At 63.9% G+C, this 24,195-nt stretch overlaps 4 protein-coding genes and 1 non-coding gene across 10 annotated transcripts; 3 read left to right on the forward strand and 2 right to left on the reverse strand.

Annotated features, from left to right (window-relative positions):
- The first annotated feature begins 192 nt into the window (after nt 1-192).
- On the forward strand, nt 193-4,497 carry R3HDM4 (R3H domain containing 4). 2 transcript variants are annotated; one of them, XM_068661734.1, is made up of 8 exons: nt 193-341; nt 1,304-1,458; nt 1,599-1,717; nt 2,035-2,158; nt 2,428-2,513; nt 3,552-3,637; nt 3,797-3,852; nt 4,115-4,497. In XM_068661734.1, exons 1-8 carry the CDS (start codon nt 328-330, stop codon nt 4,216-4,218), a joined length of 744 nt encoding a protein of 247 aa, XP_068517835.1. In that variant the 5' UTR covers nt 193-327; the 3' UTR covers nt 4,219-4,497. The 2 variants fall into 2 exon arrangements, with proteins under 2 accessions (XP_068517835.1, XP_068517834.1); XM_068661733.1 differs by having other exon boundaries at nt 206-365.
- A 548-nt stretch (nt 4,498-5,045) lies between these two features.
- On the reverse strand, nt 5,046-5,152 carry LOC137845124 (U6 spliceosomal RNA). Its single transcript, XR_011090105.1, has one exon. It is a non-coding gene; the product is annotated as a U6 spliceosomal RNA (small nuclear RNA).
- Nucleotides 5,153-5,434: 282 nt separating this feature from the next.
- Nucleotides 5,435-14,062, forward strand: MED16 (mediator complex subunit 16). The gene is made up of 14 exons (XM_068661724.1): nt 5,435-5,690; nt 6,179-6,286; nt 6,411-6,580; nt 7,159-7,590; nt 8,228-8,333; nt 8,971-9,126; nt 9,253-9,464; nt 9,717-9,923; nt 10,337-10,547; nt 10,761-10,894; nt 11,066-11,258; nt 11,515-11,731; nt 12,078-12,161; nt 13,266-14,062. The coding sequence occupies exons 1-14, from the start codon at nt 5,555-5,557 to the stop codon at nt 13,390-13,392; spliced, it is 2,493 nt and encodes an 830-aa protein (XP_068517825.1). The 5' UTR covers nt 5,435-5,554; the 3' UTR covers nt 13,393-14,062.
- A 1,614-nt stretch (nt 14,063-15,676) lies between these two features.
- Nucleotides 15,677-17,891, reverse strand: LOC137844966 (complement factor D-like). Of its 4 annotated transcripts, none has more exons than XM_068661732.1 (6): nt 17,732-17,891; nt 17,368-17,521; nt 17,049-17,193; nt 16,460-16,717; nt 16,075-16,236; nt 15,677-16,002 (listed from the first exon to the last, which is right to left on the reverse strand). In XM_068661732.1, the coding sequence occupies exons 1-6, from the start codon at nt 17,796-17,798 to the stop codon at nt 15,967-15,969; spliced, it is 822 nt and encodes a 273-aa protein (XP_068517833.1). In that variant the 5' UTR covers nt 17,799-17,891; the 3' UTR covers nt 15,677-15,966. The 4 variants fall into 4 exon arrangements, with proteins under 4 accessions (XP_068517833.1, XP_068517832.1, XP_068517830.1 ...); XM_068661731.1 differs by having other exon boundaries at nt 15,677-15,978; nt 16,051-16,236; XM_068661729.1 differs by having other exon boundaries at nt 15,677-15,990; nt 16,051-16,236.
- A 2,334-nt stretch (nt 17,892-20,225) lies between these two features.
- Nucleotides 20,226-24,195, forward strand: PLPPR3 (phospholipid phosphatase related 3). Of its 2 annotated transcripts, XM_068661690.1 has the most exons (7): nt 20,232-20,531; nt 20,742-20,927; nt 21,032-21,161; nt 21,429-21,624; nt 21,699-21,756; nt 21,877-22,050; nt 22,125-24,195. In XM_068661690.1, the coding sequence occupies exons 1-7, from the start codon at nt 20,457-20,459 to the stop codon at nt 23,388-23,390; spliced, it is 2,085 nt and encodes a 694-aa protein (XP_068517791.1). In that variant the 5' UTR covers nt 20,232-20,456; the 3' UTR covers nt 23,391-24,195. The 2 variants fall into 2 exon arrangements, with proteins under 2 accessions (XP_068517790.1, XP_068517791.1); XM_068661689.1 differs by having other exon boundaries at nt 20,226-20,531; nt 21,699-22,050.

Below are 24,195 nucleotides of genomic sequence, written 5' to 3' on the forward strand. Positions count from 1 at the left end.
GCATGCAAATGAAGCGGCGCCGGGCCGCGGGGCTGGGAGGCAGCGCCCCCTGGCGGCGGGGCGGGGCGGGGCGCGGGCCCTTTAAGAGCGGGGCGGGGCCTTAAAGGGGCCGCGGCCCCGGCTGCCGAGGCCCCTCCCCGCGGTTTTTTTTTTAACGATTTTTAATTTTTTTTTAATTTATTTTTTTTTAAGCCCCCCCCCCTCACGCACTCCCCGCCGAGCACCCCCCGGGGCTCCGTCGCGCGGTCCCGCCCCCGTGACGCCACTTCCTGCGGGGACGCGGGGTGCCGGTGGCGGTGCCGCGGCCCCTTTAAGGCCGGGCGCGCCATGGTGCTGCTGCCGCGCGGCCCCGCGGGGCCCCTCCCGTGAGTAGGGGGCGGGGGGGGCCGGGGGTCCCGGTACCGGGGGGTCCCTGTCCCGGTGCCGGTCTCGGGGGGGTCGCGCTCCCTGGCTCGGTCCCGGCCCCTGGGGGGGGTCCCGGTGCCGGTACCGGTGGGGGGGGTCCCTGGGGGTCCCTGTCCCGGTACCGGTACCGGGGGGGGGGTCCTGGTGCCGGTCTCGGGGGGGTCGCGCTCCCTGGCTCGGTCCCAGCACCCCCGGTGGGTCCCGGTACCGGTGGGGGGGGGGGGGTCCTGGTGCCTGTCCCCGTACCGGTGTCGGGGTCCCGGTGCCCGGGTCCCGGTGCCAGTCCTGGGGGGGGTCCCGGTGCCGGCAGCTGCCTGGCTCCCCGCTGCCCGCCCTCCCCGTGCCGTGGGGGGGGGGGTCGGTGGGCACCCGGTGCCTGCCCCCCGCTTCCCGGTCCCCCCCCTCTCCCTTTGGCCAAACGCACCGGGACCGGGGGGACCCCGGCGAACGGCACCGGGCGGCGACGCTTCAGCACCGGGCTGAGCGCCCTGAACCCCACGGCACCGGCGGCTGGGCCGGGAGCCCCGGCGGGAGCCCCCCACCGAGCCCCGCGGTGAGCCTCGGCCCGAGAGCGGCCGGGCCGTGACCTTCAGGCACCTCCCGGCCCGGGATCGCCGCCACCGAAACCCCGACACCCCCCTGCGGCCCGGGGGGAGCCCCTCAGGGGGGGGCTGGTTCGGAGCAGGAACGCTCCCGGTGCGGGGGGCCCGGTTTGTGCTGCCGGGAGGCAAGGACGGAGCCGGAGCCGCGGTGCCTGGGGCAGGGCGCGGGGCCCGGCAGTGCCCATGGCCCTGGAACCCTGCGGGGCGCTGCCCGGCCCCGCCACCCGCCTGCCCTCGTGCCCCGGGGGTCTCGGGGGTCTCGGGGCGCTCAGTCCCTTCCATCGCATCCCCCGCAGGAGGATCGAGGACTGCCTGCCCCCGCTGGAGAGCTCCCCCTCCAAGCGCTTCTCCCCGTCCAAGCGCAAGCAGTACTACATCAACAAGGCCGTCCGCAACTCCGACCTCACCCCCAAGGCCAAGGGCCGCAAGAGCCTGCAGCGGCTGGAGAACAGTAAGGGGCTGGGGGCGGTGGGAGGGGGCTGGGGGCGGTGGGGGGGGGGGGGTGGGGGCGGTGGGGGGGGGGCTGGGGGCGGTGGGAGGGGGGCCGGGGGCCGCAGGCTCGGCGGGGACGCCGCTTTTGCCTTCCTGCAGCCCGGTACCTGATGACGCTGCTGGAGCGAGATGAGTGCGGCAGTGAGGAGGCAGAGCTCGCCCACGCCGCCACCCCCAGCATCTTCGCCGAGGCCTGCAACAACGAGACCTACGTGGAGGTAGGAGGCGGCCGGACCGAGCCCCCGAAACTTGGCTCCTGTCCCCGCTGGGTGCTCCGGGTGCGCTGCTGCTCGTGGCCGAGCTGCTGTGACCTAGAGCTGGGTGTGAGGCTGGGCTGCGCGGATGGATGGTGGTGGCAGCGCTTGGGCTCGCTGTAGGAACGCGGCTTGGTGCTGGCTCTGGGCGCTGCCCCTGCAGCTCCTCCCCGAGTGGTCGTGGTGGGCAGTGGGGTTGGCTCCTGGGGGGGCCGGGTGGGCCCGAGGCAGCCGGTGCTCCCCGCGATGCCTGCGGTGGGGCCGGGCCCTTGTGTTGCCAGATCTGGAACGACTTCATGAACCGCTCGGGAGAGGAGCAAGAGCGAGTCCTGCGCTACCTGGAGGAGGAGGCCCGGCAGAAGCAGGAGAGGAAGCTGCCTGTGAAGAACAAAGAGAAGTGGAAAGGTGCTGGGGGGGGGGAGAGCCTCTCCCTTCCCTCCCTTGCATGCGCTTTGGGAAGGGAGCTCTTCCCCGAGGGCCACATCCTGCTCCCTGCAGCGCTCACAGGGCTGCAGGGAGGGGTCCGGCCCCGCAGACCCCGTGGTGGACCGGGGGGAGCTCATGGGGGGCTGGTGGTGGCTGCGGTGGCCGGCTGGGTCCTGGGGGGTGTCGGGCACCTCCGCGGGGCCGCGGACCCCATCCGAGCCCCTTCTGTCTTCCCTCCGCGGCCGCAGAGCACCCTGCCTACACGCCCAAGGAGTGCTTCCAGCGCATCAGCCGCCGCCTGCGCTCCACCCTGAAGCGGGGCAGGATCCCCATGGTGAGTCGGGGGCTGGGGGCTGGGGCAGGGCCTGGGGACGCGTCCTGGTGCTGTCCCCGAGCCCACAGACCGGCGCTGAGCCCGGCAATCCAGATGAGGTCCGGGCATTGAGCTCCTGCTCTCGTGGGACCCCTGCAGCAGGGGCTGGCTGGAAGCTGGCATCGTGTTCAGCTCCCTGTGCGGGGAGGGGGCTTTCCCCGGCTCGGCTGAGGTTTTCTGGGAGCTGCAGGGCATTTTTACCTGCTGGTTTTTGGTCTCTGTTCAGTGAGGGCCAGAGGAAACCAGGTGTGCTTGTCCCCAAGGACAGCAAAGGAGCCTTGGGGGGGGGTTTCAGCCCCATCCACGTGAAGATGCTTGGAAAAACTGCCATGCATTTTGAAAGGGGTCAAACCACAGAGTGCTCCGGGCAGGCGAACCTGCAGCACGGCCCCGTGGCCTCGCGCCGGCTGGCTCGGGAGCGAGCTGCCACGCACAGCCGGGCCCTGGGGCGCCTGGCTCCCTGCTCCCTGCTCGGCGGTGCTGTTGCCCTGCTCTGTTTGTTTTTCTTGCTCTAATTAGAGCTCTGTCTCTAAAAGCGGCCTCAGCTCCTCCTGCCTGTTGGCTCCTGCTCAGCTTGCCCTCAAATGAGACTCGTTCCTGCTGCTTGTCTCTGGGGTCACGGTGCTCTGCGTGGAGCTGATCCCTGAGTGCCAGCAGGGAAGGAGATGCGAGGCACGAGGCTGTCCTGGCCCTCGCCGCTCCGCGCACAAGGGACGGTGCCAGCACTTGGCATGGGAAGTGTGGAGCTGGCAGGGCCGGGTTTCTCCCTGCTTCGTGGCTCGCTGCCTCGTGCCTCCGGCTGCGTGGACGTGGCAGGGGATGGTTGGGATCTCAAAGTGCTCGTGGCTCTGCCGGGCCCCTGGCTGGGCTGCAGCTCCTCAAAATCACAGCCCCGGTGGGCACAGAGCCGTGTGGGGACGGGCGGCTGGGGTGTGCCACGCCGTGCCCCCTCGCCTGGCTCCTCGCCTTCGCCCTCTGAGCGGTGCCTTTGCCTTCCAGGGGACGCTGGAGGGCCTGGAGGAGGAGCTGCTGGCCTTCTTCTCGGTCACCCCGCACTCCGTCTACACAGCGCTGATGGACAACAGGTATCACACGCTGCCCCCGGGATGTGGCTGGGGGCACCCGACGGGGGGATGAGCCCAGACCTGGGGCTCTTTGTGCCCCTTCCCCTGCTGGGCTCCCTGGGCAAGCCTGGGGCAGGACAGTGCCGGTGTCAGCCCTAACCCCGTCCCCATCTCCCCCAGCTTCGAGCGACTCCTGCTCCACGCGCTCTGCCAGTACATGGACCTCGTGTCTGCCAGTAAGAGCCTCGCGTTTGTTTTTATTTTTGTTTTTGTTTTTCCCCTCCGTCGCTATCTCCCCTCTCCAGCTCGTCCTCTTCCTCCCTTCCTCCCCCGTCCCACCTCCCGCTGCAGCTCGCAGATAACCGCGGGAGCCGGGCTGTGTCCGCCCATGGGTGGCTGCTGCATGGGTGACATTGGCTGCATGCAGCGGGCGGCGAGGAGGGGCTGGGGCCGGGCTGGGGGACACGGGGTGACACTGAGCGCTCTGCTCACCCCCAGGTTCGGACATCGAAGGCAAGCGCCAGATGAAAGTGAGCAACAAGCACCGCGTCTTCCTGCCCCCACAGCTCCTGCTCTCAGACTACCTGGGCCAGATGAGCTGATGGTGGGGGCCGGCCCGCCCCCCGCCCGGCACCGAACCCTCCGCTCGCCTGCCCTCGGCCCCGCTCCTCGCTCCCGGGCCGTGTCCGTGCCTGTATTTATTACCGGGTGCTCTCACCGGGGTGGCCGGGCCGGCCCCGCTGATGCCGCCGGTGCTGGTGGTGCCGTTGGGGCCCGGCCGCCCCGTGTGGAGCCCGGCCTGCACGCGGGGCTGGCACCACGGCCTGCGTGGGGCAGCGGGGCTGTTTTTAATCGTAATACAGCCTGGTTTTATGTCTGTACAGCTGTCTCCGGGGTTTGGGTAGGGGACGGGACCCCCGGAGGGGCTGCGTGGGGCAACCGAGGCGTCACCGGGCCTTGGGTGCGGGTTGGTCTGAGGGGGGGGCACAATGGGAATGGTGGGCCCAGGGGACAAGGAGCCCAGGGGACAAGGAACCCATGGCAACAATGGGCCCAGGGGACAATGGGCCAGGGGGACAATGAGCCTGTGGCAATAATGAGACCAGGGCAACAAGAAGAAGCCCAGGGGACAAGGAGCCCATGGCAATAATGAGCTGGGGACAAGGAGCCTGTGGCAATAATGAACCCAGGGACAGTGAGCCCAGGGGACAATGGGCCAGGGGCACAACGAGCCCAGGGGACGAGGAGCCCACGGCAATAACGAGACCAGGGCAAGAAGAAGCTCAAAGGACACTGAACTCCATGGCAGCAGCGAGCCCAGGGGACAATGAGCTGTGCAAACAATGGGTCCAGGGGACAATAGGGGACAATGAGTGCTGGGGACTAACAAAAGCAGTGGCAGCAGCCAGGCCGGAGCCCCCCGCGGCCGCAAAATATGGAACGCTTCACGAATTTGCGTGTCATCCTTGCGCAGGGGCCATGCTAATCTTCTCTGTATCGTTCCAATTTTAGTATATGTGCTGCCGAAGCGAGCACGGAGCTCCCTGCCCCCGCGGCGGTATTTAAAGTGTCATCACAGGAAAATGTTAAGGATAGGGTGGCGGAATTTTTTATTCGTTACTAGTCCCATTCCTGCTCCGCAGCTTCCTTCCCCGACAGCACGCCCCGATTTCCTCTGTTTTCATCCCAATCTCCCCAAATTCCACCGTCTGCTCCCCTCCTGCCGCCCCCTATGCCTTCTGGGTAAATCTTTATGCAAATGACCCCGCTGCCACCCTCCCAGCGAGGACCTCCGGCCCGGGCTGTCCGCGGCGCTGCCTGAGCGGCGGCGTCAGGCGCGCGACGGGCAGGCGGGGGCTTCGGGGCGGCGGCGGCGCGGGGCCCGGTAACAGGCCCCGGACCCCCCGGTAGGCCCCGGACCCCCCGTCAGGCCCCGCCATGGACCTGGCCTACGTGTGCGAGTGGGAGCGGCGGCCGAAGAGCAACCACTGCCCGTCCATCCCGCTGGTGTGCGCCTGGTCCTGCCGCAACCTCATCGCCTTCACCACCGACCTCCGCAACGAGGAGGAGAAGGGTGCGGGGGGGGGGGGGGAACAGCGCGCGGGGAAAACACCTCACGGGTAAAGCTGCGTGGCCAGGGTATCGCGATATGTGGGTAAAATAAACACGGCATAGTTAAAGCGTGTGGGCATCGCGATATGGCGTGGGTAACGCGACATGTCGTGGGTAAAATAAACACATCGGAGTTAAAACATGTCGTGGGCAACGCGATATGTCGAGGGCAAAGCGATATGTCACGGCTGATGCGATATGTCGAGGGCAACGCAACATATCGTGGGTAAAATAAGCACAGCAGAGTTAAAGTATGTCGTGGGCAACACGATATGTCGTGATTAACTCATGTTGTGATTAGCCCTTGTCGTGGTTAACCCATGTCGCGGTTAGCCCATGTCGTGCTTAGCCCCTGTCGCGGTTCCCGCCTCCACGGAGGCTGCGTGGGGTCGGGGTGCCCGCGGGGCGGCTGGTGACGGGGGCTGCCGTCCCATTGCTCCCCCCGCGCAGACCTCACCCACATGGTGCACATCATCGACACCGAGCACCCCTGGGACGTTTACTCCGTCAACTCGGGGCACACCGAAGTCATCACCTGCCTGGAGTGGGACCAGTCGGGTGAGCCCGGGCCCCGTCCCCGTCCCTCGCTGCGGGGAGCCCGTCGTCACCTCGCAGCCACGTGCTGAGGGGCTGTGCCTGCCCGCACCACGGCTTCGTTTCCTGATTTGTTTCTTGTCTGCAGGCTCCAGGCTGCTCTCTGCAGACGCCGACGGCCACATCAAGTGCTGGAGCATGACCGACCACCTGGCCAACAGCTGGGAGAACACCGTGGGCAGCATGGTGGAGGGAGACCCCGTGGTGGCCCTGTCCTGGCTGCACAACGGCGTGAAGCTGGCTCTGCACGTGGAAAAGGTGCGTCCCGGCCCCGCGCCACGCAGCAGGGCTGGCTGCGGTCATTAGGACTGGTGTAATTAGCAGTCATTAGCAGAGTCATGGCTGTGGCAGGGTGTTGCTCTGCGTGTTTCTGCGCTGCCGTGGGCTTCTTCCGTGGCCTTGGGCGGGTCAGGTTGGGGAGTTTGTCGAGGCAGAAGCAAAGATCGGTGTCCCAGGTCCTGCTGAGTTGCAGCATGGGATGCCTCGGTGCTCTTGGTGCTGTCAGCCTGCCTTTCTCACTGTCTGCCCCAATTTCTCAGGCTGTGAAATGGAGACAAAAGCATTTCTTTGCCTACCAGCAGTGCTTCAGAACAGGCGTGTTCGAGGTCGTGGGGTTTGATCCGGGGGTTTGATCCTCAGCTCTGCTGAGGGCTCGGTGTCTTCCTGCTGCTGCCTGTAAAGCTGAACCCGCTCAGGGCCAGGGCAAGGCCCTTCCCTGGGGTCTCGCAGCAGCATCGGGTGCGTGAGCTCAGCAATCTGCCTCTGGTCAGGGGCTCGGGGAGCTGGAAGCTCTCTGCAGACACAAACGTCCCCATGTCCCTGCTCTCTGTTCGCAGTCCGGGGCATCCAACTTCGGCGAAAAGTTTTCCCGGGTGAAGTTCTCGCCGTCGCTGACGCTGTTCGGAGGGAAGCCGATGGAGGGCTGGATCGCCGTCACCATCAGCGGGCTGGTCACCGTCTCCCTGCTCAAGCCCAACGGGCAGGTGCTGACGTCCACGGAGAGCCTGTGCCGGCTGCGCTGCCGCGTCGCCCTGGCGGACGTCGCCTTCACCGGCGGGGGGAACATCGTGGTGGCCACGTCGGACGGCAGCAGCACCTCCCCCGTGCAGTTCTACAAAGTCTGCGTCAGCGTGGTGAACGAGAAGTGCAAGATAGACACCGAGATCCTGCCGTCCCTCTTCATGCGCTGCACCACGGACCCTGCCCGCAAGGACAAGTACCCAGCGATCACCCACCTGAAATTCCTGGCTCGGGACATGTCGGAGCAGGTGAGCCGTTGGTGTTGAAACAAGCGGGAGCTCCTCGGATAACAAAGGAGAGAGCTGCTTGTCCCAGCCCGGCCTTCCCCACGTGGCTCTAGAGCAGCGGTCGTGTCCTGCCATGCCCTTTGTGTTTCTCGTTGCTGTTTCTGGAGCCTCAGCTGAGCAGCCTGCACTTAAAAGGTGCGGGGTGTAATGGCTGAGCCCTCCAGTTCCTGGAAAAGCTCTCTGCAAAGCCCCGTCCTTCATTAGCCTGATTATTTGCTGCTTTGTTTGCTTTATGCCCCCACTGCTGCTTGGTGCGGGAGTTCTGAGCTGTTCGGGAGGTTCTGGGGCACGAAGTCTTTCATCTTCAGGTCTCGGCTTCAAAGCAGTCCCCCTCCAGAACTCGGAGCTCTGGATCCGCATGACTTAATTTAGTAGCTTAACTCTATTTGCCAGGGTATCGATAATGAGATTGTGAAAGTTAAGTGACCCGGGGAGCCTGAGCTCCTCTCCTCTTCCCCGTGGAGAGGATCGAGTGCCGTGCTGGAGAACGTTGTGTCTGCTCCGGCTTCAAAATTGGTTCAGCTCCTGCCCTTTCCCTTTAGTCCGATGCACATGGACGGCGTCGGCAGGTACAGAAGCACGGGTTTCTGTTCCGCAGGTGTTGCTTTGTGCCTCCAACCAGAACAGCAGCATCGTGGAGTGCTGGTCTCTCCGGAAAGAGGGCTTGCCTGTCAATAACATCTTCCAGCAAATCTCTCCTGTGGGTGAGTTTCAGCACCTGGTACTCTTAAAAGTAGGAGCCTGGTGTGAGAGAAAGAGCAGTGCGGGTTCCCAGACCCATTACCACGTGGATGGGATCATCCGGAGTCCCGTATTTATTTTTCAGGTATTCTTGGTCATGTTCTGTTCCATCCGTTTGCATCTTAGGCAACAAATTGCTGGTTTCCAGGAAGTGGTTCAATTGCTACTTTCACTCAGTAAAACATTATCTGTTTTGCTGCGCAACCGCTCTTCCTGCTGAGAACAGAGCAAGCTGAGTCTTCTCAAGGAAAAAAACGTGCAGCAAGCAAGTGGCTCAGTCGAGCTGCCCGGTCTGCATCTCCCTTCCACCTGATTTCAAGTATAACAAAATCAAACATACACATTTTGCTCCAGTGCAATGCAAAGGATCGTTGTACATACCGATTTATTGCTTGCTGCCAGCAGAGCCTTCCACCAGAACAGGTGGAGCAAAACAAGTCGTAACTTGTACAGTTACTGAGCTCAGCCCAAAAATGGGGAATACGCTAGTGTGGCAGAACGGCTGGACAGCCCGGTGGGGGCAGAGAGCTGGGACTGGGGGCTTTTTCTGCCCCCGAAGCCAGAGGTGGTAGTGAGAGATGTCTCCTTTGTTTCCCACAGTGGGAGACAAGCAGCCCATGATACTGAAGTGGCGAATTCTGTCCGCCACCAACGACTTGGATCGGGTTTCGGCTGTGGCGCTGCCGAAGTTGCCCATCTCCCTAACCAACACGGACCTGAAGGTAGCGAATGACACCAAATTCTTCCCTGGACTGGGTAAGGAGTCTGTTTTGCTCTTTGGGTGCTGTGCTGTTGCCACAGGAGCTTTCGGTGGCTCCTTCTGTGGGCGAGGTTATCCAGGGGGAAGTTTCTTCCTCACCTGTGGCCGTCTTCTCTCCGCAGGTCTGGCTTTGGCTTTCCACGACGGCAGCGTCCACATCGTTCATCGCCTGTCCCTGCAGATGATGGCTGTCTTCTATGGCTCTTCCTCCCAGCGCCCCGTGGACGAGCAGACTATCAAAAGGCAGCGAACTGCTGGTCCCTTAGTGCACTTCAAAGCCATGCAGCTCTCCTGGACATCTCTGGCCTTGGCTGGCATTGATAGCCACGGGAAGGTACTGGATTTTTTAGCTGGGGGGTGTGCGCTTTTGTTCTTTATCTCTCTGATTGGTGATGGATCATTGAGAAAGACTCTGGGAATGTTACCTCCAGCTGTGTGAGCCATGTTAAACAGGGCGGGGTGAATCCCATTGCGGTGTCTTTGGGTCAGGAGTGAGCTGCAGGTCACCCAGTGTCACCCGGTGGGTTTTGTGGAATGTTTTCCACCCAGTTCCTGACGCAGGCTTTCCTTTGCCTCCTCCATTCAGCTGAGCATGCTTCGTATCTCCCCTTCCATGGGCCACGTGCTGGACATGAACACGTCCCTGCGTCACTTGCTGTTCCTGTTGGAGTACTGCATGGTGACTGGCTACGACTGGTGGGACATCCTGCTCCACGTCCAGCCCAATATGGTCCAGAACCTGGTGGAGAAGCTGCACGAAGAGTACATGCGGCAGAGCGCGGCCCTGCAGCAGGTCAGCGGGGCTGGGAGCTCCCTGTCGCACAGAGGGTGGGCACAGGGAGGGGTCTGGGTGCCTGGGAGGCAGGAGCAGTAACTGCTGGAGCTCAGGGGGCTGTAACAGCCTGGCCGTGCTGTCTTTGGATGTTCTGCCTGAGCAGCAGTTGGGTTGTGAAGGACCTGTTTGTGCAGTGTTCGTTGTCACTGCCATGAATGGGTCTCGACCTGTTGGAAAGCTCTGGTGAGCTGGTGGAGCCACTTTTTGACAGCTTCTGACAGCGGGTCTGGAACAGTGGCACTGTTTGTACGTGCACAGAACAATGTTCACTACTCCTGTCATTCATGTAGCAGAAAGAGAGAAGAGAATAATGAGCTTATCCTAATTCTACCTTCACTTTGACTTTTTCCTGGTGTCTCCCTGTCACTCAGGTCCTCTCCACGCGCATTGTTGCCATGAAGGCGTCTCTTTGCAAGCTCTCCTCCAGCACGATAGCCCGTGTGTGTGACTACCATGCCAAGCTGTTCCTGATTGCCATCAGCTGCACCCTGAAGTCGCTGCTGCGCCCGCACTTCCTCAACACCCCGGACAAGAGTCCCGGGGACCGACTCACAGAGATCTGCTCCAAGATCACAGATATAGGTAGGTGGTGATGCTCATAACATCAGGCGTTGCCTTTTGAGTGTTCTGCTTGGGATCGTTCCCCTTTCAGATTCGATGTAAAGTGTCACAGGCTCACAGTGGCTTCCCGTGTCTGAGGAAGGGGAGGGTGTGACCTCTTCCCACACCACATGGACAGGAGGTGAAGCTTGGATCCATCTTCTTCCTGAGCCAGATGTCCTGCTTCTGTTTCAGACATTGACAAGGTGATGATCAACCTGAAGACAGAGGAGTTTGTCCTGGAGATGACCACGTTGCAGTCCCTGCAGCAGCTCATTCAGTGGGTGGGAGACTTTGTGCTCTACCTGTTGGCCAGCCTGCCTAACCAGGTGAGAGCCTGCGGGCCTGAGGACAGGCAGTCTTAGGAACCTCCGCAGCATCCTCTGGCCACGAGTTCTGCGGGTGTCTGCTGTTGAAAAAAGGGGGTTGTCTGGGAAGGGAACAGTGTTTCTGTCAGTCTGTGCCCAAGTCCCAGTCTCAGCTGTTTTTCCCCTCTGCAGGGCTCTCCCGTGCGGCCGGGCCACAGCTTTCTGCGTGATGGAGCGTCCTTGGGCATGTTCAGGGAGCTGATGGTGGTGATCCGGATCTGGGGGCTGTTAAAGCCAAGCTGCCTCCCTGTCTACACAGCAACCTCCGACACCCAGGACAGCATGTCCCTCCTCTTCAGGCTTCTAACAAAACTCTGGCTGTGCTGTAAGTGTTTGCCGGTTTCCCCGAACAAAAGACTCTTCCTTAATGTGGATTGTGCGTGATAGAATTAATTGTGGGGAGTGACTTCTGAGTGGGCCTGTAGTGTTTAGAAAGGGCGAGCACAGCTGCCAAGTTTATTGTTTTCTGCACTGTGTTGGCGGATGGTGGAGGAAGCTGCACGGAGTTCTCTCGATCTGTAAATGAGAAATTTAAAGATCACGCTGGTTCTCTTTCACTCTCTGCCTTATTTTCCATGCAGGTCGTGAGGAAAATCACATAACAGAGCCAGACGATACCCTGATAGATGAATGCTGCCTCCTGCCCAGCCAGTTGCTCATTCCCAATATTGACTGGTTGCCTATCAACGATGGCATTATCAGCAAGCTGCAGAACAAACAGCTTGTCCGGCTGCAGTTTGGAAAAGCTCCTGGGCTCGTTGGTCACACTGTCTCTTCCCAGTTTGATGCCTTTGTAAGGTACAGAGATCTGAAACAAATCTCTCTCTTTCCATCTCTGAGAGGTCAGTGGATCTGGGGCATCTGTTATGACGTGAGCCAAGAGAGTACGTCCTCTGTGCCTGAATTCCTTTCTCAACTTGCAGCTGATTAGTAATTTAAAGTATGAAAAGAGGTGGCAAAAGGAGGGGGTGAAATGCTAGTTCACGATTAGATCTGTGCAAGCATGCCCTTGCATCCAGTGGCACTTTATGGACTAGGTAGTCAAAGCCTGGGCCCCACCGGCCATTGAAATGCAGCTTGCTGTCCTGGAAACAGCTTTTTGAGACAATATTCTAGAAAAGTTGCCATTCTTTTTCCTATCCAGGGCACCTGGACAGCCCAAAATTGATCATCTGAGAAGGCTCCATTTAGGAGCGTACCCCACAGAAGAATGCAAGTCATGTACCAGGTAAGCGATGCAAACATAATCCCTTAGATGCAGAGGAGGTCTTGGCAGAAACTCAAGCTGTTCTTTTTGTCATTCAAAAGCTCCTGTAGTCTCTGTTTACCATCCCAACTGGTATCCCAGTAACATTTCATGTGAATTACGCCTGCAGGAGGAAATGCTTCATCTAAAATAAGGCTTTTCATTTACGGCACTACAGCTTGCATTGAAAGAAAGCACTTGTGGTTATGTTTAAGATATCCCTAATCTGGAAGACCAAGATCCTTAAAATGCTTATTGAAGAGCAGCGTGACTGGCTCAAGATAGCTGCTGCTATCATTACAGCGTGGCTGTTAAATTAAAAATCTTATTGCTTTGCCCTGCAAAGTAACCCCAGCTCTTTGAGAACTAACTACATTCTTCACTGCCCATGATTGAACTGCTTTTCATCTGAGGGCTGGATATGGCAGCATGGAATAAATACAATACTGCTTTAACAGGAAGAAAAATAGGAGAGCAGTCAGATTACGTGAGTAAACAGAGATCTGAATCTGTATTAGTAATGAGAGATCCCAAGCTCAGCCTGCAGGTCTGATACTACCTCTGTTCTTGGAGAGGAGGTGGTGAGAGGGAATACTAACAGTATCCATGGTACCATTTGGGGGAAAGTTTTTCAAGCTAGGTTTGTATTTAAAGTCCTTTTGTGCTGTCCCCTTCATCCACTCTCACAAAAGAGCCTACATTTTGAAATAATGGTGCAGGGAGCAAACATCCATCTGATCATGTGATTGAATTAGCTCTAATTATTGGTTTTAATAGAAAGTCTCTGTAGCAGATCATTTTTATAAGATGAATGTCTGCTGTTTCATGTATAAATAGCAGCTGGGGGCTGTTGTCTTGAAGACAGCCTTCTGTTCCCAGATAACCTCTCTTCATTTAAGATAATTGCTCACATGGTTTCAGCTGGCTTTCAGTGCTCACAAACATCACCTGCAAATGACAAAAGCTCGTTTCCTCCTCAGATTCCTTGATCCCCCTGTGATCTGCACAGAAGCTCCAGCACTGCTGGCTTGTTTCCTGGGCCCCTGTGGCTGCTGTGCTGAGTTGCCCCTCTCTGCTTCCTTCCAGGTGTGGCTGTGTTACCATGCTGAAATCGCCCAACAAAGTCACGGCGGTGAAGCAGTGGGAGCAGCGCTGGATCAAGAACTGCTTGTGTGGGGGGCTGTGGAGGAGGATGCCTCTCAGCTATTCCTGAGAGCGCGTTCTGGGGGGCACAGAGAACAAGGGGTGCCGTGTGGATGAGCGCAGAGCTTCCTCCCCTGACGGTGTTTTGGACCAAGGAGCAGCAGCTCTTCTGAGCTCTCAGAAAGCACCGTCCTGGTGCTGCCCGCCAGGCAGTGCCAAGGGGCTGTCCAGCAGTGCTGCTAGGTTCTTCTTGCATTGATTTTTGTGCTTCACCCCTTTTTGTCCTTAAAAAATAGAGGGGAGGAAGAAAAGGAGTTTTTTTACAGAGACTGGCTAGAAGGGAATCCCAAAGGCAGCATCAGCTGGAGGAGAGAAACCTGCTGCCTTCCTGGGACTCTGTGCTAGCACAAGGAACGTCCGAGCTCTGGGTTCAGCCCTCGCACGGTGGTGGGTGGTAGCTGGGGGTAAACAAGCCCCAGTGAAAGGGAAACAAACACCTGGCACCTTGGGGAATGGGGCACGGGCTCCTCCATTCCTGTTTCCTTGCACTTCTCCATCCTTTGAGTGAACTTGCTCGTTGAGGGGAAGCTTCACTGTGCGTCCTGTTGTAATTGATGGAGCCATTTCTTCCCCCTCTGGAGGAAGGGACGTGAGCATCGCTGCCTGGAGCACACCCGTCCCCTTGGCTCTCACTGAGAGCCAGCAGCTCTTTTGTAAATAAAGGTTCCCCAAATTTTGTACGGGCTGTTTGGTTTGTTTTCAAAACTTCAGCACTTTCATGTGACTTTTCGTGCGGCCTGTGTCCAGGGCTGTTTATGTATGAACAGAGGAGAAGCAGGAGAGCTGTTCATTGCATCCCTATTAGGCAAGGAGCTGCAACCACTTGCAGAATTGGATGGGAAATGAATGTTTTCGGCCTTCTGTGAGGTTATTATGGACACAAGGGGAGAAAACATTAGGCAATTAAGATTGTTGTAAGTCTGCAGCTTTGGGCAAAGCCGGACGCTTCCAGCATGTTTGAGGAAGAGCTTTCCTAGAACAGCTCCGTCCTGCGCTCAAGGTCAGATGTGACTCATATCACACTTCTGCCTCGGTGGATTGTGCTCGACCACCCTTTTGTTGGGTGCTGCCAGTTGGTAGAAATGCCAAACTCACAGAGCTGATGTTACAGCTGAGGGGACCTGCCCTGTCCTGCTGACATCAAACCACGCTGGGGGTGCTCAGCAACTTCACTGAACCGGGCAAAAATCTGAGTGCTTGGACAAAGCACAGCGAGGAGGCTTGGAGCTGATCTGTGGCTTGGCCGAATTCCCACCCAGCCAGAAAACTTCAGGCTGTCCTCGGAGACCACTTGAGGGAAAGAATGAGCCATTTTTTTAATATATTTATATCCCTCTGGGAATGGGTTTTCATTTATTAGTGAAAAATCGAGCTGATGGCAAAGAGCTTGGCTCTCAGCTCCATTTAATGCGTTGCTGTGTGGAGATGCTCTGCCTTGCTATTCTTCTGGTAATTAAGGAAAATCAAAAGGCTAATTAGGAAGCTCCAACTCCTTGTTAAGGCTCCTTTCCCCTGTAAGTAAAACTAATCAGCCTGGGCCCTCGCTCGTTTCCTGTTTCTCAGAGCAGGTTTGGGGTTATTTAACGTGCAGTGGCACGCGGAGGGAGCGATGGGTGGGCTCCTCTGCCTCGGGCCCTGCGCTGGTGGGGCAGGATGCTCTCCTTCCCCCGACGGCTGCGTTAGGGCAGGGCGAGCAGCTCTGCTCTGCTCCCAGCCCCACCGTGATCCCGCTGCCAGCGGGACGCTGCTGGTCCCAGCTGGGCTCTGCTGGTCCCAGCACTGTATGTCGGGGCTCTGTGCCAGCCCTGCAGCCCCATGGCTGTGTCTGGGGCCAAGGACCGGGGTCCTGAGCGTGCCAGCAGCACCGCACGCAGCTCCTGGGCCTTACTGGATGCTCACACAAGGAACCCGGGGCTGGTCCCAGCTCTGGACCTCGCCGTGCCGCAGGATGCAGCCCCCGCGCTCCCACCCAGGGCACTCGACCAAGGAGTGCAGTGATGGGTGTGGGGCTGGGAGAGGTGCTGGGGCTCGGGGGTCCGTGTGCCCCTCCGGGAGAGCCCAACGGGGGTGAGCAGTGGCAGGAGGGCACGGGGGGGCTCAGCACACTGCAGGGGGGGGGACGGGATTCACCCACGTGTGACCGGGGAGGCGAGGATGAAGATGGCACGGAGCAGCGATGGGGAGGGTGGGGGTGCCCCGGGGGCTCAGCACCCACCCCCCAGCTGTGTGTGCACCCCCCCCACGGTGCTCTCACACTGTTCCCCCCCAGCCCCGCTCGGCCCCAGCAGCTCTGCGGCAGGAGCAGTGATTGCTTTATTGCAGAGGGTCGCGGTGGGCGGTACGGGCGCGTTCAGCAAAGCCTGCGGCCTGGGCACCCCCCCCCTCCCCAGGCATCGCTCAGCCCCCGGCCAGCCCCTGAGCCGCACGAGCAGGAGGCTGGGGACCCCCTGCCCCATTTTGTGCCCCCTCCCGGCCCGGCGGTGCGGGGGTGCTCGGGGAGCCCAGCGCCCAGCGGCGCAGCAGCGGGGGCCGGGCCGGCAGCAGCAAGCCGTGGCGTGGAGCCGGGTCCCTCCGTGAGCCCGGCTCAGCGAGCGGCCTCGTCCCCGGCCTCGTCCCCGGCCTTGTCCCCGGCCTCGTCCCTGGCCTCGTCCCTGGCCTCGTTCCTGGCCTCGTCCCCGGCCTTGTCCCCGGCCTCATCCCCAGCCGCCGAGGCCATGACGCCGTCGATCCAGGCGGCGTACGGGGCGATGCGGGTGTAGATGGCGGGCTTCTTGTAGTTGCCGCAGACCCGGGAGCCGGCCGTCACCACCCCTTCGGCCACGCCGTTGCAGACCAGGGGGCCCCCGGAGTCTCCCTGCAGGACAGGGGCTCAGTGCCGGGGGGGGGGCACTGCTGCTGCTCCCCCCGCTCCCCACCTCGCTCCCTCCCTGGGGCCGCAGCCCCGTCCTGCCCCATGGCCCCGTCCTGCCCCACATCCTCCCCCCCAGCCGGAGCTGTTCCCACCCAGGCCCCCACGGGGGTCGTCAGCCCCAGCCCACAGCCCTGGGTCGGGGACAGGAGGCTGAGCAGGCCGGTACCTTGCAGGTGTCCTTCTTGCGGGAGTCGGTGCACATCATCTTCTCGGTGATGGTTTGGTCGTGGCGGGTGCGGTGGTTGCAGAGCTCGCGGCTGATCACCGGCCGCTCCACCTGCTGCAGCTTGTCCGGCCGCCGCCCGCTGTGGGTGATGGTGCCCCAGCCCGCGGCCTCGCACAGCGTGTCGGCCTCCACGTCCCTGTCCTCCCGCTGGAACGGCAGCACCTTCACGTGCGCGTTCAGCTCCGCTTTCTCCTCCAGCTGCCACCAAGCAAAGGAAGGGACCGGGCTCAGCGGGACACGGCCCCGGCACCGTGCCGGCCTCCCCGAGCTCCCGGCGCTGCCTCCCCACCCGCAGCCCCCAGCACGCGGCCGGAGGTCGGAGCCACGTCGTCCCAGAATCACTGGGAAACGGCCCAAAAATCCATGGCAGAGGGAGCGGGGATGGTCCCACGGGCCGGGAGGGGGACAGAGGGGACCGAGCGCTGCGGCCAGCCTGGCCTCGAGGGATTCCTCCCGGCACCAGCAGTGACCCCGCGGGGTGAGCGCGGTTGGGGTGCTGAGGGCGGTGGGGAGGGGGCACCCCACGCACCTGGAGCAGCAGGAGGTCGTCCCTGTTGTTGTGGATGTTGCTGCCGGGGTGGGCGATCTGCGCGCGCACCCGGTACAGGCGCTTGTGGGGCTCCGGCTCGGTCAGCGAGTGGGCTCCCAGCAGGACCTGGAAGAGCTTCCCGTTCCTGCAGGGGGGGCAGGGTGGGGGGCTCAGCACCACTGCAGTGGGGCACGGCACGGGGGGGCCGCGGGCTCACAGAGAGACCCCCCCCCCAGGGAACTGGCAGCCCCCCCGGGGTCCCGCAGCCCCTGCCCGGCCGCCACCGTGGGCACCCTGGCACTGCCCCCCCGGCACTCACGTCCCCTCGGTGCAGTGCGCGGCGCTCAGCACCCACTGCTCGGCGATGAGGAAGCCCCCGCAGACGTGCTGCCCGTCCAGCTGCAGCGAGGCCATGTACGGCCGCAGGTGGGGCCTGGCCTCGTAGCCCCCCAGGATCCGTCCCCGGGGCTGCGCTGCGGCGGGCGAGAGAGAAGCAGAATGAGTTGGGGGGCACAGCACTGCAGGGCCCCCAGCCGTGTCCCCCCACCCGGGGCTGCTGACACAAAACCATCAGCAGAGCCCAGAACGGCCCCGGGGATGCCCCAGTTTGTCCCTGGCCCCCTCCCGGGGCTGCCCCAGTCCATCCCCATCCCAGTACTGGGGTGCAGGGGGGGGGCACTCACCATTCACCACGGCCCCCAGCTGCAGGAGCAGAGCGAGGACGAGGACGGGAGCAGGACACGGCCCCATGGCTGCAGTGGGGAGCCTCCGACCCGGCCGTGGGGCTCGGCAGGGCTGGGACTCGCTTTTATGTCCAGTTTGGGGCCGCGGAGAGGGGGGGGAAGGAAGGGGAAAAGGAGGGGGTTTCCGCAGCGTGAGGAAAATATCGAGAGTGTCTAAACATTCAGGTTATAAAACAGGTCAAGAGTTCTCAGCACAAACAACGCTGGGAGGAAGCAGCCTTCCCCAGCTGTTGGATCTGGCACGGGCGGGAGGGGATTTTTGCATCGTTGGCCCCCAGCACGGGGGTCACTGGTTGCTGTCCCGGGGGGTGCTCGGGGGCCACGCAGCCAAGCGGAGCCGTCCTGCTCCATGGCCCCAAATACCCCCAGGACAGTGGGATTGGGGTCACCAGCAGCTGGCTTGGGGTCCCCAGGCAAGAGGCAAGACCCGACCCCACACCCAGGGCTGTTTTTCATCCCCCGAGCCCCCCCCCACCTGCAGCCCCCCAGCTCCTGCCCAGGCAACACCAGGACCTCGGCAAAACCTCAGCCCCTGGGGTGCAGGATGGGGACGGGGGCAGGACAGGGGGCTCGGGGCCGGCTGCACAGAGGGGCTGGGGGGGGACGAGGTGCAGGGGGGGCGAGGCGCTGGCATCGCAGGGGGCTCGTTCCCGGCCCAGCCGCCGCCTGGTCCGGCCGTGCCCAACGCGCTGCCCGCGGGCTGCCCCGGGCTGGCTGCGCGCCCCCCGCGGGGCCGGGATCTGGGATTTCCATCAGCGGCGAGGAAGGAAGCCTCGGCTGCAGCCCACGGAGCTGCTTCTCACACACAAGTTTTATTTTTATTTATTTTTTTTTTATGTGCCTGCTGTTTTTACAGCTCAAAAATCGCTGGGTTTGATTTCGGGCTGCCGTGCCAACGTCCCGGGCTGCGGCTGCACCAAAGCCACCCAAACGCTCCCGGGGTCACCGCGGCCACGCGGGGCTCAGCAGGACTGGCACTGGCATGGGGGGGGGGGGACAGCTGCTGGCACCCCCCCGGCCCTACAGAGGGGGTGCGGGACGGGGGCACGCGGGGTGAGCGGGTCCCTGCGGCCTCGCCTTCAGCCCCCGGGTTTTGGGGAGCTCGTGGCCACGGGGCTCGGACCCCCGCAGGAGGAGGGTGCCGGGGGGCCTGGTGAGGTGGGGGGGCTCCGGGTTTGCTGGGGGGGGGGATTTCTGCACTTTGGGCCCGTGGAGCCGCAGGGAGAGCGGCTTAGCCGCAGCTTTCAGCCGCTCGGGATTTAAACGTTAAATGCGCTGGGAGATTTCTGCCCACTTAGGGCCGAAAATGGGACGGGGGCAGCGCTGCGGTGACCCCCGGGGCCTGAGCAGGCTCCAGGGGTGTGAGAGGGGCACGGGGGCGGGATCCACTGCGGGTGGGGGGCACGGGGGGGCTCGTTCCTCCTCCAGAGGGGCTGGGAAGCCCACGGGGGGGCAAGGGGAGCTGCGCCCCGGTTCCCCAGCCCTGAATTTGGGGGGATTTGAGGCTTCGACCAGCGGCTGAGCCGAGCTCAGGGGTGAGGGGGGGGCGGCGCGGCCACACGAGGCCCAGCAGCTGGGGGCTGCACCAGGGGGCAAGGGGCTGAGGGGGGGGGGGGTGAGGGGCTGGAGATGGGGGCTTGGCATGGCCCTGGCCCCCCAGTGCCAGGAGCAAAGCCCTGGGGGGGTCAGAGCAGCACTGGGGGGGGCACAAAGCAACTGGGGGGGGCACACAGCAGCGGGGGGGGCACACAGCAGCACGGGGGAGCCGCCCCCGCTCGGTGCCGCGCCCCCCCCCCTCCGGTTCCTTTGTCTCGCACCCGACCCCCCCCCGCTCCCCTTCCCCGGCCCCCCCCGGGCTCCCGCGGCCGCCCAAAGCCCCGAGAGGGGCCGGGAGCGGCGGGGCGGGGCGGGGGGCGGCGGGGGGCGGCGGGGAGGAGGCGGCGGCGGAGGAGGAGGAGGAGGAGGAGGAGGAGGAGGGGAGGAAGCAGCCGCTCGCCGCGCTCGGCCGAGGCAGAGCATCCCCGCTGCAGCGGGAGCCCCGCGGACGCCCCCGCCCCGCCCGGCCCCCCCCGGCCCCCCCCGGCCCGGATTCGCCCCCCCAGGGGCGGCTGCAGCGGAGGTGAGTGGGGGGCGCGGGCGGCGGCGGAGGCACAAAGGGACGGGCCCCCGCCCCGACACGGCCCCCCCCGAGCCCCCGCCCGCTGCTGCGGCGCGCTCGGCCCCGGTACTGCCCCCCCCGGTACTGCCCCCCGTTATCACCCCCCCGTTATCCCCCTCCTCGTTCTCCCCCCCCCCATTATTGCCCCCTCCCTTACAGCCCCCCATTGCTCCACCCCCCTCGTGCCCCCCCCCCTTTTTGCACCCAGGACTTGTCAGAAGTTTCGGGGGGCCGGGGGGGCCGCCCCCGTCCCCCCCCCTCCCCGGCCGGGCTCTGCGGGCGGCACGCCCCCTCCCCACGCCCAGCGCAGCGGCGCATGTCGCGGCAGAGGGGTCTGTCGCGACAGCCGAGCCTCCGCCCCACCTGTTGTCACAGCCCCCCCGGAGGCTGGGAGGAGGTGGGGGGGGGGGCAGCGCGACCCTCGTGCAGTGGGGGGCCCCCCGTGGGGCCGAGCGCCGGGGTGACACCGGCTGCCCCCCGGCAGGGACCCCCGCCCGCCCCAGCACCATGATCTCCCCGAAGGACAAGGCCAAGGTGCCCAAGGACAGCATGACGCTCCTGCCCTGCTTCTACTTCGTGGAGGTAGGTGTGGGGTGGGCGGGGGGCTGCTGCGGGGGGGCTACGGCCTCGCCACCCCCGTCCCACCCAGGCTGGGGCCGCGCATCCTCGGGGCTGCTCGGTGCATGGCCCCGCGCCCGGCTGGTGCCCCCTGGGGACCCCGGGCACCCAGCGGGGGGCTCTGGAGGCTGGGGTGGGCGAGGAGCCCCCACCGACCCCCCCCGGCCCCCCCAGCTGCCCATCGTGGCCTCCTCCATCGTGACGCTGTACTTCCTGGAGCTGACCGACCTCTTCAAGCCGGCCAAGGTGGGCTTCCAGTGCTACGACCGCGCGCTCTCCATGCCCTACGTGGAGACCAACGAGGAGCTCATCCCGCTGCTCATGCTGCTCAGCCTGGCCTTCGCCGCCCCCGCCGCCTCGGTGCGTCCCGGGCCCGTCCCGCTGCTGGGAGGGGGGTCAGGGGGGGGCTGGATCCTGCCTGGGCCGGGTTTTGGGGCCCCGCTGAGCTGCCGGTTCCCCCCCAGATCATGGTCGGGGAGGGCATCGTGTACTGCCTGCAGTCCAGGCTGAAGGGACGCGCCGGGGCCGAGGGCAGCATCAACGCCGGCGGCTGCAACTTCAACTCCTTCCTGCGCAGGACCGTAAGGTTTGTGGGTACGTTGTGCCGCAGCCCGGGCAGCCGTGCCCTCCTCGGGGGTGTCCTGGGGCTGGGGGGGACGTGGGGGCAGCCAGGCCCAGCAATGCACAGCTCTACCCACTGCCCAGACCCCTCACCGGACCCTTCCTGGTCGTTTTGGGGTGCCCCCAGGCTGGTAGGGGGTCCCTGGATGCACCATGTGGGCTGGGAAGGGGCGCATGGGGCCCCATCCTGTGCAGGGTGGGGGTGACACCACCAATCCCCCCCCACTCTGCCTCCCACAGGTGTCCACGTGTTCGGGCTCTGTGCCACCGCCCTGGTGACAGACGTGATCCAGCTGGCCACCGGCTACCACGCGCCCTTCTTCCTGACCGTCTGCAAGCCCAACTACACGCTGCTGGGCACCCCCTGCGACGCCAACCCCTACATCACCCAGGACATCTGCTCGGGCACGGACAAGCACGCCATCCTGTCCGCCAGGTACGTGCCGGGGAGGGGACAGCCCCCCCGTATCCCCCCCCGCACCCAGCAGCTCCGCTTTGTCCCCGCTGCAGGAAGACGTTCCCGTCCCAGCACGCGACGCTGTCGGCGTTTGCGGCCGTCTACGTCTCGGTGAGTCCGGGGACCGCGTCGCGCCACGCGCTTCAAGGCTGCTTGAGCCCTGCAGAGCCCTGCGTGGCCGGGGGGAAAGGCAGCGGGTGCCGGTGTCCTGATGTCCTCTCCCCCCCCCAGATGTATTTCAACTCCATCATCTCGGACAGCACCAAGCTCCTCAAGCCCATCCTGGTCTTCGCCTTTGCCATCGCCGCCGGCATCTGCGGCCTGACGCAGATCACGCAGTACCGCAGCCACCCCGCCGACGTCTACGTGGGCTTCCTGATCGGCTCGGGCATCGCCGCCTACCTGGTGGGTGCTGCCGGGCGCGGGGGCTGCGTGCCGCGCGCCCCGGCCCCGCTGACCCCGCGCTCTCCCCGCCGCAGGCGTACCACGCCGTGGGCAACTTCCGCGCCCCCACGGAGAGGGCCCCAGCCCCGGCGCCGGCCAAGGACGCGCTGCGGGCGCTGACGCAGCGGGGCCACGACTCCGTGTACCACCAGAACAAGTCGGTGAGCACCGACGAGCTGAACCCGCAGACGCGGCTGGAGGAGGCGGCGCGGCCGGTGCCGCGGGAGAAGAACTCCCTGGGCAGCCTGAAGCGCGCCAGCGTGGACGTGGACCTGCTGGCCCCCCGCAGCCCCATGGGCAAGGAGAACATGGTGACCTTCAGCAACACCCTGCCCCGCGTCAACACCCCCTCCATGGACGACCCCGCGCGGCGCCACATGACCATCCACGTCCCCGTGGACGCCTCCCGCTCCAAGCAGCTCATCACCGAGTGGAAGCAGAAGTCTCTGGAGGGCCGCAGCATGACGCTGGCGGAGGAGGCGGGCGCGCTGGGCCGGGGCGCCGGGGACGCCGATGAGGACGTGCCCCCGTCCCTCTACCCCACGGTGCAGGCGCGCCCGGCCGAGCGGGCGGCCATGGGGCCCCGTGTGCTCATCCAGCCCCGGCCGGGCGCCTCGCAGCTGGTGCACATCCCCGAGGAGAGCCAGGCGGGTGCCGGCGGGGCGGCCGGCGGCGGGGCGGCCGTGCGGGCCAAGTGGGTGATGGTGGCGGAGAAGGGGGGGGCGCAGCGGGTGGCCAACCCCCCGCGCCTCATGCAGGTCATCGCCATGTCCAAGCAGCAGAGCATGGTGTCCGTCACCCCCAAGCACTCGGAGACGTCCTCGTCCTCCACCAGCTCCGACTCCTCGCAGTACCGCTCGCCCTCGGAGCGCGACAGCTCCAGCATCATCACCATCGACGCCCACGCGCCCCACCACCCCGTCGTGCACCTCTCCGCCGGCAACGGGCCCTGGGAGTGGAAGTCGGCCCAGAAGGGGCCCGAGGGGCCGGACGCCTATGAGCTGGGCGAGATGGGCAAGGATTTCCGGGGCTTCCGCCCGGCCAAGAGCGCCGGGGTGTCCCCCGGCTCCTCCGTCAGCGACATCGAGCAGGATGAGCCACGCTACGGCAGCCTGGCCACCATCAACGTGGCGGCGGGGGGCGGCGGGGAGCGGGGGGACGGCCCCCCCGAGGGGCTGCTGGGCACGGCCAGCCGCGAGTCCACGCTGCGGAGGAAGCCGGCCGAGAAGGACGGGCACACGGACAGCGAGGCCGACAACTACTACAGGAAAATGCAGGCCAGCCGGAGGTTTAAGGACTGAGCCCCCGCCACCTGCCCTCTGCCCTGCCTGGGGGATAGTGGGGGGGGTCCGTAATTGCTGGGCCCCTTCCCATTGGGGAGGTGGCAGGACGGGGCTGTCGTTAGCATCGGGGTGACAAAAAGCTGGGGCCAGACACCTTCACCCCCCCGGGGCAGCTGAGGGGTGCGCGGGACCCCGGGGAGCGCAGAGGGGGCTCCGCGCCCCCGCCCGCCCGCAGGGGCTGGGCGTCTCCAAGCACTTTGGACTTTACTTCTCTCTCTAACACAGGTGCTGACATTTTGGGGTGGGGGGGTAATTTATTCTGACTCTGGCATTGTAAGTCTGTGGGGTGGGAGGGGAGCAAACAGCATTAAAGGGCTTTGGGGGGGGGGGTGCCATGGGACTCCTGGCTCATGCGGGGGCCGCGCGTTGGCTGGATCGTTCTGGGGGCAGGGAGATGGGGGACGGTGCCGGGAGGGGGGTGTTTGTCCAGGGCCCGAGCTCTGGGCGTTAGGAGCGTGTAAATACTGTGCTGGCTAAAGTAGAGTGTGTACATTGGGTAGGGAAGTGCTGGGGGTGGGGGGACAACAACCGGGGGGGGGGCACGGGGCGCAGCCTGCCCAGCCAGCCCTGGTCCTGCCAGCATCAGGGCACCCACCTGGGCTGGCAGGAGCCCCCCGGGGCAATTCCCTGTGCATGGGGTCCTGGGGGGGCCGGGAGCTGCTGGGGAGGCAGCCCTTGGGGGGGGTCTCCAAGCTGTGAATGCATCTGCCAGGCAATGGCTGAACCTGCTGTGGTCTGAAAAGGAATAAAAATGTGAATGTGC

The sequence above is a fragment of the Anas acuta genome, chromosome 26 (genome assembly GCF_963932015.1).
Source record: "Anas acuta chromosome 26, bAnaAcu1.1, whole genome shotgun sequence".
Classification (NCBI taxonomy): Eukaryota; Metazoa; Chordata; class Aves; order Anseriformes; family Anatidae; genus Anas; species Anas acuta.

Excerpts from the sequence above, each read along its gene's own strand:
- R3HDM4 (XM_068661733.1), top strand. The coding sequence starts at position 328 with ATGGTGCTGCTGCCGCGCGGCCCCGCGGGGCCCCTCCC. Across the intron at positions 1,459-1,598 it reads CCTGCAGCGGCTGGAGAACA|CCCGGTACCTGATGACGCTG; the intron begins GTAAGGGGCTGG and ends GCCTTCCTGCAG. Across the intron at positions 3,638-3,796 it reads ACAGCGCTGATGGACAACAG|CTTCGAGCGACTCCTGCTCC; the intron begins GTATCACACGCT and ends CATCTCCCCCAG.
- MED16 (XM_068661724.1), top strand. The coding sequence starts at position 5,555 with ATGGACCTGGCCTACGTGTGCGAGTGGGAGCGGCGGCCGAAGAGCAAC. Across the intron at positions 8,334-8,970 it reads CCAGCAAATCTCTCCTGTGG|TGGGAGACAAGCAGCCCATG; the intron begins GTGAGTTTCAGC and ends TGTTTCCCACAG. Across the intron at positions 11,259-11,514 it reads AACAAAACTCTGGCTGTGCT|GTCGTGAGGAAAATCACATA; the intron begins GTAAGTGTTTGC and ends TTTTCCATGCAG.
- LOC137844966 (XM_068661728.1), bottom strand. The coding sequence starts at position 17,798 with ATGGGGCCGTGTCCTGCTCCCGTCCTCGTCCTCGCTCTGCTCCTGCAG. Across the intron at positions 16,718-17,048 it reads ACGACCTCCTGCTGCTCCAG|CTGGAGGAGAAAGCGGAGCT; the intron begins GTGCGTGGGGTG and ends GCTTGGTGGCAG. Across the intron at positions 16,237-16,459 it reads GCAAGAAGGACACCTGCAAG|GGAGACTCCGGGGGCCCCCT; the intron begins GTACCGGCCTGC and ends CCTGTCCTGCAG.
- PLPPR3 (XM_068661689.1), top strand. The coding sequence starts at position 20,457 with ATGATCTCCCCGAAGGACAAGGCCAAGGTGCCCAAGGACAGCATGACG. Across the intron at positions 20,532-20,741 it reads CCTGCTTCTACTTCGTGGAG|CTGCCCATCGTGGCCTCCTC; the intron begins GTAGGTGTGGGG and ends CGGCCCCCCCAG. Across the intron at positions 20,928-21,031 it reads TCGCCGCCCCCGCCGCCTCG|ATCATGGTCGGGGAGGGCAT; the intron begins GTGCGTCCCGGG and ends GTTCCCCCCCAG.